This window comes from Populus trichocarpa, chromosome 8 (genome assembly GCF_000002775.5).
Source record: "Populus trichocarpa isolate Nisqually-1 chromosome 8, P.trichocarpa_v4.1, whole genome shotgun sequence".
Classification (NCBI taxonomy): domain Eukaryota; kingdom Viridiplantae; phylum Streptophyta; class Magnoliopsida; order Malpighiales; family Salicaceae; genus Populus; species Populus trichocarpa.
The window spans coordinates 4,388,046-4,398,297 of record NC_037292.2 but is presented as its reverse complement, the minus strand read 5'-3'; the positions used below and the strand labels follow the sequence as shown (position 1 = coordinate 4,398,297).

General features: G+C 34.6%; 2 protein-coding genes across 4 annotated transcripts; one reads left to right on the top strand and one right to left on the bottom strand.

Moving 5' to 3' along the window:
* The first annotated feature begins 4,795 nt into the window (after positions 1-4,795).
* LOC7472442 (LOB domain-containing protein 21) lies at positions 4,796-5,432 on the top strand. The gene has a single exon (XM_002312135.4). It carries the CDS (start codon positions 4,839-4,841, stop codon positions 5,328-5,330), a length of 492 nt encoding a protein of 163 aa, XP_002312171.2. The 5' UTR covers positions 4,796-4,838; the 3' UTR covers positions 5,331-5,432.
* Positions 5,433-6,701: 1,269 nt separating this feature from the next.
* LOC7462084 (trihelix transcription factor ENAP2) lies at positions 6,702-10,035 on the bottom strand. 3 transcript variants are annotated; one of them, XM_024607863.2, is made up of 3 exons: positions 9,049-10,034; positions 7,744-7,811; positions 6,702-7,159 (listed from the first exon to the last, which is right to left on the bottom strand). In XM_024607863.2, the coding sequence occupies exons 1-3, from the start codon at positions 9,785-9,787 to the stop codon at positions 7,142-7,144; spliced, it is 825 nt and encodes a 274-aa protein (XP_024463631.1). In that variant the 5' UTR covers positions 9,788-10,034; the 3' UTR covers positions 6,702-7,141. The 3 variants fall into 3 exon arrangements, with proteins under 3 accessions (XP_024463631.1, XP_024463633.1, XP_024463630.1); XM_024607865.2 differs by lacking the exon at positions 7,744-7,811 and having other exon boundaries at positions 9,049-10,029; XM_024607862.2 differs by lacking the exons at positions 6,702-7,159; positions 7,744-7,811 and adding an exon at positions 8,510-8,889 and having other exon boundaries at positions 9,049-10,035.
* Positions 10,036-10,252: the final 217 nt, after the last annotated feature.

The window sequence follows — 10,252 nt, the reverse complement described above, 5'->3', positions numbered from 1 at the left end:
GAAATCTAATTTCAATCAAACACAATATTAAATGATGAAATTGAGAAAAAAAATATCAATTAAAAAAACTAAGTCAACTGAGTTAACCCGCCAAACCCACTATATAGGTAATGAGACGGGGACAATCTAATAAAAAAAATCTAATGTTGAAGAACCCATGACTCGAATCATGAAATTAAGATAATCTTTTAGAAATAAAATAAAAGGAACAACTCAATGTAATCAGGGTTAAAGTATAAAAAACAACAGCCTTGATTGTGAAATTAAGATATCCTCATAAAAAATAAATCAAAATACATTATGAAACTTAATTTTCAAGTAACCTGGTGTTTCATAATGAAATTGGAAGAAAAAAACTCAATTAAAAGTAAAACACGAAAAACGACTCAAGTCTACTCGGGGTTAATTCTTTAAGCATTATTCCCTAGTCATGAGACCAAGATTACATAATAGAAAATAAACAAAACAAATTATGAAGTTTAATTCTTAATCAACCTAGTATTAAAAAATGAGATTGGAAAAAAAAAATTAATTAAGAAAAAAAGCACGAGTCGAAAGAGTTAACCCGCTAAATCGGATTAACCTACTAAATATATAATCCGTATTATGAGAGTGTAATAACTCAATAAAAAAATTTAATAATAAATAATAATAATAATAAAAAGCGTTGTTAGAGTAAAACTCCTCATCTTTTAGTTTATACTTAATTTCTTTCTCATCTCTGATTTTGTTCCATCCATTAATTAATCTACTAGAAATCTGAATTTGGTGCAAGCCAAAATGCTTGGCGATAGCGTATGAGACAGTAGACGCATACCCACAACCAAGAAACTTGGAAAAACTCTTGAAAGTAATATAACGATATTTAACTAATGTATAATCATAACAATTCTTCAAAAATTATGTGCTGAGAATACTCTTTTTTTTTTTATTGGAAAAAAAAAGACAAGAAAAATCATCGGAGGATGCTTGTATTGATCTTATCAATGTACTTCGGAGATTCTGTCTTAAATTTTATACCCACAAAAAAAAAAAAAAAAAACACCCTGGGGCGTGATATAAAAAAATAAAATTCTGGTGAGTGCCAGGTCAGTTAATAGGGAAGTAGCAACTAACTAGGGTATCCCACGGTAGACAAAAACCAATGGACTGGGTAAAGAAAAACACGTGGGCGTTAGCTCGTCGTAACACCAATTAAATGAGAGCCTTTAGCCCCCATTGTCTGGACTGGGCCAGCACTGGTCAAAGAGTTGCATGTGTAGCTCCGGCTTATTTATTTTTATATTTCAAAAATATTTTTAAAAAATTAATTTTTTTATAATTAGTATTTTTTACGTTTTTATATTATTTTTACATGTTAATATTAAAAATAATTTTTTAAAAAATAAAAAATATATTGTTTTAATGCATTTCCAATCAGAAAAAACTTTAAAAAACAATCTTTATTATACTTCCAAATACACACAACAATCAGATAAAAAAAATCCCCTTTAAGGGAGGTGGAAGCTAGCAGCTAATAACCAGCAGGGGGCTTGTTTCTTATGGCCTTATCTCAGATTTAGAGAAGATGCAGAGAAACTTTCACATGAACACGCACCTGAATCACTTGACATTTTACGGAGGGAGTCTCAGTGTCTGACCTGAGGCCGAGGATACTCTTGCTATTAACACTAAAAAAGAAAATCCAGATCAAAGATAACCAAAATATCTGAATAGCTAAACTTAGATGTCTGAAGTGATTGCCGCATGCTCAGAATTGCATAGCTTCTCGCAAAGTATCTTTCATATTTTATATAAAGGTGATTGCATTGCTTATTTTTTATTTAAAAATATATTAAAATAATATTTTTTTTATTTTTAAAAAATTATTTTTGATATTAACACACCAAATGATTAAAAAATATTAATTTAAATTAAAAAAAATAAAAAAATAATTTTTTTCAAAATAGCATAAGGCAAAGAGTTGAAGCACTTTTTTTTTTTTTATATATGGTTGAGGTGGTGAACACGATCACCCCGCTGCAAGTGGTGGTGCTCCTAAAAGTCATGTCAAAAAAAGTGCAAGTGCTTTATCACACTGCAATTATTTATTTATTTCTGGAGGGGAGGTAGCGGGGGAGAATTTTGCAATAGCGTCCCCCACACAACACATCAATACCCAAAAAAATCAAGAAAAGTGGACCTCTACTATCTGTGATCATTACACTATTCTGGCCGGCCCATTATCCCTCTTTATCAAACTTGTCCCATCCTCCGATTTAGCTCGTGTAAAGCACTGCCCATTGATTTTGTGGCCTGTCCGTGATTTTGGCTGTGATAGAGTCGTGTGGTGGCGCGTGAAACACGATGCTAGACACGCTTTTCCCTTGACGGGTTTTGTTCTTGGGAAAACGACGGGCATTAAACAAGTGGACCTCTTGAAGGGGAATGGGAGCTTTATCATATGCTCCCTTTTCAACTCCCTACCACAAAATGTTTGACGTGACATTTATGTAACTCATGCCTTCCTTGACGTGATAGAAAAGGATGAAACATAAAACGAAAATTATTAGTTCATAATTCCATCACTCTGGAAATTTAATGAAAGTTATTGTGCCTCTCTAGCATTGCCAGTAGTAATTTGTAATGTGCCTCAGCATGGATAAACCTACCCAATTTGCTCCTAAAGCATTGCCTAGATTAGGAAATGCGTCTCGTGCAAGAAGTTTCGGTTCCCTGCTACTCTCTAGATCCATTCATTTAACAAATTCTGAATCAAAAACTGGATCAAAATCTTATTGCCTTTTTGTGAGAGCACAGGTAGCCATATTAGGTTTTTTCCTGAAATATGAAAGGGGAAAAAGCTTTATATCGAGGAGCAACCCGGCATGGTCTATGGTTCTGTCTCTGTGGTGATATTTTCTCTCGGCTCCACCTCCACTAACCGATGTAGATGCCCAACTGGTCTTTTCAGCCTCCAGGTTTTCCATCTTGTGGATAGGGCCAACTTTCTTGAAGGGTGTTTACTTTTTCCTGTGAAGTTTCTCTTATTCAATCAAATTCAATGAAATATCCCATCCTTGTTGATGAACCATCATGTCTCATCAAGAACTACCACTAGAAATATAATGTTGCCCCCACGTTATATTATTCAGGCCCCAATTTGCTTGTCTGTGAAATTTCGCAGAGAATTGGTTAAAAAATAACATTATAATTACAAGTAATACTAAAAGTGGTGGGGTTTTCACTATAGCCCCGCATATTGTTTTTATATATATATTATCATTTTTCATACCAATCAAAACAAAAAAATAGGGATAAAAAAGGTAAAACATGGAAAAATAGCATGTCTAATCTAGAATTCATGATAAAAAATATTCTAGTCCATTTATTTTGTTTCCTTCTTTCATCATAGTCCTTTAACTTTTTAAATATTTTGTTTTGATTCAAAATTTTATTTTTTTTATTTTTTTCCTCGTCTTGAGAGAAGAAAGAGAAACTCATCCAAAAATTATTTAAAAAAAAGAGGAAAAAGCATCGATTGATCATGTTCTAACATTAAAAAAAATCAATATTTATCTCAACAAGTTTTATTTAATGAAAAGAGTCTTATTAAAATGTTTTTTGAACCTTCATCATGGTTGAGAGAAGAATTCCTCCTAATTTGATTTTGTATTTTTAGATTTGATTTTTTAGGCTGGTTAATTGGTCTATTGTGGTTTTAAGGTTTTTTTTTTTTGTGAAAATAAAATGAAAAATAGATTTTTTGATAAAAAAAAAACTCCTGTCCAATTTTCTAACCACCTCTCTGATGGTCAAAAACTAGATAAACAAATGATGCATCGTCTATGTTATTTATTTATTTAAAAAAAATTAGGGTGAACTCTTTGCCTAGATAAGAGAAAAAGAAAAACCTATAAGAATAGGCCTTTTCTTGCAGGCTTTCACGCATGAACTTTTTTTTTTTGTTGGGCCAGACACCTTGGTCTGGGGTATTTGATTTTAACTTAAATTACTTAAAATAAGTGTTTTTTAATCAGATTTTTTAATAAAGTATCACTTAATTTTTTCTTGGTTTTTTAATAAGATTGTAATAATTTTTTTTATATAATATTAGTAGGGCTTCTTTTATGCAAACCTACATAATTGTTTCCTTTATTTTTATTCAATAACATCCCTTTACGTATTTATTTTTGTTATTCTCTAATTAAATGAATAATTAATTTCAAGAAATAAAATTATTAGACCTATCTGGGTCTATAATCCATAATACAAGATTAAATATTTGAGTTTCTATCTTTTAATTTTTTGGTTTAATCTTTAGTTGGCAACATTTTATTTATTTATTAATACATATGATTTTCAATTTATTTAATTAAATGTGTACATTAGTTTTACTATTTAAATTAAAAAACAAATCTCTTGATATAAAAAAACATGATATTTTTTTTTTGACATTAAAATACTATTTGATCCTATCCGTAACATAACATGAGTCAACTTGCATGTCCAAGTTGATTCTTGAAAATTTACTTAAATAAAAAAATATTAATAATGCTTGCTTGTTCATTTTTTTGAAGTTAAAATTTTTTTTACTTCAACCTGAGGCAAAACACGTGCAGTTTTGTGGTTATCATCTATTGCTAGTGACTTGAAAGAAAATATTTGGGGTTGCAAGGCATGTACTCGAACATGTGACCTACGTTGGTGGCACGACAATTGTACTGAGAGGCTAAAAACCCAACCTACAATTAGAAAACCTACCTACAGAACTGTTACTTTAACCCTATGCGCGAGCCTATTTATACGAGGTAGACAGGAAGGAGAGGACATTGCAGAAGTAGACGTGATATGAAGACATGAGAAATCAGGAGCCTCGTGCAAGCTCTTCATGTGCAGCTTGTAAGTTCTTGAAAAGAAGATGCACTCCCAATTGCATATTTGCTCCATATTTTCGCTCAGATGAACCTAAAAAGTTTGCCAGAGTACACAAGGTTTTTGGTGCAAGCAATGTGAGCAAGATACTGATTGAAGTGCCCGAAGAGCAACGTGAAGACACGGTGAATTCTCTAGCTTATGAGGCTGAGGCAAGGCTTACAGACCCTGTCTACGGTTGCATTGGTGCTATCGCTCTGTTGCAAAGAAAAATGGTTGAGCTACAAGTTGATCTTGCCATTGCTAGAGCTCGTCTAGCTCGGTATGCTGCCAATTCTCCTCCTATCTTGAATGATCATGGTAGCATGATACCAACCTTGGCTGAATTCCCTGCTTGTGGTGGATTGGTTGACAGTTTTAACCAGAGTTCATCCGATACCATGAATGATTTCAGCCAATTCCCATTTATATCTTAATAGATTATTCTGTTTTTCGCTCTCCTATTGTTCATGTATTGTAAATTTGAAGAACTTGCGTTTCAGGTTAAGTTCCCAATCAAGAATTAAGATTTCTTTGAATTGTTGGAACCGTGGATGGTAATTGAACTGAATGCTGGTGGTACTCTCTTATGTACTGCTTAATTAGTTTCTGCTGATTATTCGATTAATTTCAGAAAAAACCCAACCAAATCGAACCATGAATAACATCCCCGTATGCCCTGGCTATCCTGCTGTCATCGTTTCTCCGTTGGACTGGATATCACGGACCATTGAGCATGATGAGACCAGATAGCAGGGGCTACAATGGGTAGCAGGGACTATTGAGCAATCCTCGGCATATGATCAGACTGGATAGCAGAGACTATTGAGCCGTCGTAGTGTACTGAGTTGATCGGTACAGTGACTAGAATTTCCATCAAGAGCCAACAGTGTCGCGCATTAAAGCATCATGGAAAGCCTCCTGTAATCAGCCAGCCCGAGCATTGGCTAATGATGCAACCAACCCCACAACATGCCCATCCACTATAGTTGGTGCAATGCGAATCCAAAGCTTAACGTTGAGGCTTTGAAGGGAAGTGAGTTCATACACACTAACAGCACTTCCCCTCAGCCAGAATCGGGAGGACCCCACCCAGCTTCCAAAAGCTTTCTAGTTTTCCGATTTTTAATAAGAAAAGATTAAAAAATGTATGCATTTATTTTTTTCATAAATGATTACAATTATTTTTCACAAAAATATCGAAAGTATAATTTATAATATTCATCTTAATATTTTATATTCATGATGATTGTAGAAAATTAATATTATTTCATTAAAATTAAAAATTATCATAGAAAAATTACATTTTGTTAGTTTAAAAAAATGATTTTTTATATATTAAATCTATAATAAAAACTAAATTTATCACACCGGCTAAATATAAAAATGTAAAAAAAAAATTAATATTTTACATTTCTAAAAAATACATGTATATATAAAAAAATTGTATTGTTCGTTTTTTTTATTTAAAAAACTTGTAAGAAAAATACTATAAAAAGCTCCTAAAATGTGTTTTCCAATTTAAAAAATTAAAATACTATTTAAAAAAAATAAATGAAAAAATATTACATTTGAACAAGAATTTTTTTCTTACTTAATTTTCCAAAAACAATAAAGTATTACTTTGTTTTTTAGAAAGTCCATAAATAACTTCACAGAACAATTTGATCATATGAGTGGGCATGTAAGTTACCTTGTTTCAGTGTTTGCAAACAACCTATTCACAGAGGCCACAGCCAAAGCTTCCACAGAAATTCAATTTCCACATCATTCATAAAATCTAACCAAGTTTGATAATAGTAAAGATATGAACAGTAATAGGTAATCATTCATTGCCCTTTTTATCCTCTGGTGTCCCATGAACATCATTTGCAAGAGAGACAAGCTCAATCAGCACGGAGTGCCTTTGCTGAGATACAAGCTGATCATATATTTATCACTGAATGGAGAATACGATGCTTAAGAATGTAAGGAGATGACACAGGTTGCAGTTTGGAAGATTACAAAGTACAGAAAATCTTCAGCATAACAACTTATGATGCATGCAGAATAATGTTACAGCCATGAATACGGCAGAGGTTGGTCATGATCATTCTTTAAAAGCTTCAAAGTTGAATCAGTTGAAGATGTGACAGACTCGGGATGATGTGGTCGAGGACTTCCACTCTTCAGCTAGAGATCAAAGGAGGGCTTTCATGGAGATTTACACACTGGAGTCCCCTTTTGAAAATTAGATTTTTGAGCAATATCAACTACAACTTCTTCCCTGTTCAAAGTGTCCAAAAATCATTTAAATCCCAACCGGAATACAATTTAAAGTCTAGAACCAACATTGACACAGTAAGAGGATATCAAGCCAGGATTGTGAACCCAGTTATTATATATACAGAAGAAACAATTTTTGTGATACATGCGTGCATGCCCAAGCACATGCATGTGTCTGAGTGTCGCTATGAGAGGGAGACAGATCCAATGCTCAAACAAAACCCATCTTAACCACAATTCTGTACCAAATCCAATCTGATTAAAGCTAATGTCTTAGCTCTATTTAATCAAATATGATAAAGTTGTATATCAATAAATAATCACGTGCATGCATGAACAGAGTACTTCAAATTTTTCCATCGAAAAAGTAAGAAATACATCATGGTTCATGTGTATGCATGAACAGCGTACTTCAAATTTCATAGTTGGAGATCAAATGCTTGATCTGACTTTCTTCAGTTACACAACATGAGTACACAGAGAGCCAAGAGTTGAACAACAGTTTCTGATTCTGAATGATGAAACGAGAACATTGTGATTGCAGGAAGAGGTGAGGCAAAATTCAAGATTGGCATAGAAACTCACAGGTATGAAACATTGCCCATTACGATCACCAGCACGGACACCAAACACATCGGTCAAATTTGAGTCTTCTAAGCTCATCAACAACTTCAAATGGTATTAGTAGCTCATCAAACTAACCAGAGCAATGAATCAATATTTTGCAGGACAGGAGCACGGAGTAAATTGTGAAGCCGTTGTTTAAAAAACATTAGAGCATTTCTTGCAACAAAGATCCCACTCAGGCAGGTTTCGCAATGGGACAGATTAAAAGACTAGTGGAAGTCCAATTTTACAGATTCAGCAGTTTGCACCTTCATCCCAAAGGGAACTCTTTCTGTTAATATTAAGCCCATTCAGACGTACAACCAAGTCACCTATAACATGTTGTCTGAATCTAATTCATGTCCAATGTGTTTGGCATTGTGTTTCTGTAGCGTTTTTGAAAAAAAATGATTATTTTTTCTTTACTTCAAATTAATATTTTTTGATATTTTCAGATTATTTTTATTTTGATATGCTGATATTAAAAATAATTTTACAAAAATAAAAAAATATTATTTTAATATGTTTTGAAATGAAAAACATTTTAAAAAGCATCCACTACAACGTTACAAAACATACTTAGTTACCAAACATACTAGTGACCACCCCCAAACACACATTAGCTGAGTTACTGAGCCTGAGCCTGATTTGAGTCAAATGACTAAGTTTGACCACCCTTAAACCCACATTAGATGACTTAAACTCCTCTACCCTTGATTGTTGGGGAAAATCCATGAATCACAAATTTCAGTGTGAACTACAAATTTACCAAAATAGTTAACTGAAGAGAATCGGTCCTGAATATCCACATCCCTTGCTCTCCTAAACATACGATGGGCAGAATTACAAAGATTTGACATGAAAGTTATTTCTAACTCCCAAATTACTCTTATTTCCTCAATTCACTTCACCTAGCAACTAAGAAGTACAACCATCGGCAATTCATTAAGTAACCATTTTATCTGCGGCCCCTCACTAATATGTTCAAATGCAAACTATCCAGTTTTTACACTCTAATGGTTGGCCATAAAGGCAAGGGTGCAGGGCTCTCCTGAAAATGAGAAAATCTTTGCACCGCTAAAAGACTTTTGACACAGAACCACAAGCGAGACTGATACACTAGACCTGTAGCACAACTCCAATACATGCAAATGGAAGAATTTAAGCCACGAAAAAAAATAATCAAGCAATCACATTAGCAACAACCCAAGATGAGAAAACTCAATATCAGCGAACCCCAGATCAAGAAAAGATAAACAACTTCCAAGATTTCATTGAACAAACCTGAACTGGAAGCAAATTTATCGCGGCTGAAAGACTTCTTTTTGAGCTCCAATTGAGCATCAACAAACAAATTCATTCTTTCAAACTCAACTTCTTTAGTAAACTCCATTCTCTGTTTCTCCAACTCTATCATTTGCTGCTGTTTCGAACTCTCAATTCTCTCATATATCTCTCCAAACTTCAATATCGCTCTCGCTAATTCCCTACACGCAGCCCCATCAGATAAATCTACATCCTCCATTCTATGCCGTTTCTTTTTCACTCTCTCATCAAACCACGCCATATCGTCGTCGTCAGAAGAGCTCTCCCCACAACTTGCCAAGCCTGGATAAACATCATTTTGAGGCTTTGTCTTTGACTTCACCGTGAAAGTAACGGAGGTAGGTTTCTTGAAAGTGTTAGTAGCGTTACTGTTAGTGCCGAGGAGAGAATCGAGACGATAATAAAACGGCCAAGTCGACGGAGGGGGCTTGGATTTTTCGATCTTGTATTTTTTCTTCAACGTGTCGATTCGGTTTTTACACTGGATGTCGGTCTTTCTAGGTTTGACGCCGTTTTGACGGTTGTTGACGGCGTCAGCGACTTCTTTCCAGTCTTTTTGACGGAGGTTACCTCTGTTAAGATTTATGTAACGGTCACCCCAGGCTTCGACTAGTGTCCCAGTGGCGCCATCGCTCCAACAATCTTCGCGGCCACCGTGGTGAGGCCGGGTTATGGCGGCGGAGGGGCTGGGGTCCATGGTAGGGAGTGGTGGTTTTGGGTGCTAAAGTGCTCCGGAGGGGGAGGGGAGTGTAGGGTAATAAGAGAAAAGAAGGAATTGTAGGATTGGAAGGAGAAAGGAAAGAGGATATGGATGAGGGTGATGGCCGTGCATTGTGACCGGCGGTGACGTCAGCTCCCGTAATGGGGTTGGACGGGAAATGTTTTTGTTTTTGGACATCAATAATTGGATTGTTAATATTATTATTATTATTATCAGACTATTACATCTGCACATAGGTTTGCATTGTTGGAAGTGGAAACTTGTAAAGATGTTCGGTAGTGGTTTTGGTTCGAGCTTTTTTGGGCCTTGATGATGTAAGATGTTAAGAGTTTTGGGTAATGTAGCCATTCGAGAAAGATGATTTTAGGAGTAGGGGCTGGGCCTTGAGGCTTACCATCTTTTCAAGACCATGGCGGTTGATTCTCCCGTTTCATTTGAAGA

Excerpts from the sequence above, each read along its gene's own strand:
- LOC7462084 (XM_024607862.2), bottom strand. The coding sequence starts at position 9,787 with ATGGACCCCAGCCCCTCCGCCGCCATAACCCGGCCTCACCACGGTGGC. Across the intron at positions 8,890-9,048 it reads TAAATTTGCTTCCAGTTCAG|GTCTAGTGTATCAGTCTCGC; the intron begins GTTTGTTCAATG and ends GTTGTGCTACAG.
- LOC7472442 (XM_002312135.4), top strand. The coding sequence starts at position 4,839 with ATGAGAAATCAGGAGCCTCGTGCAAGCTCTTCATGTGCAGCTTGTAAG.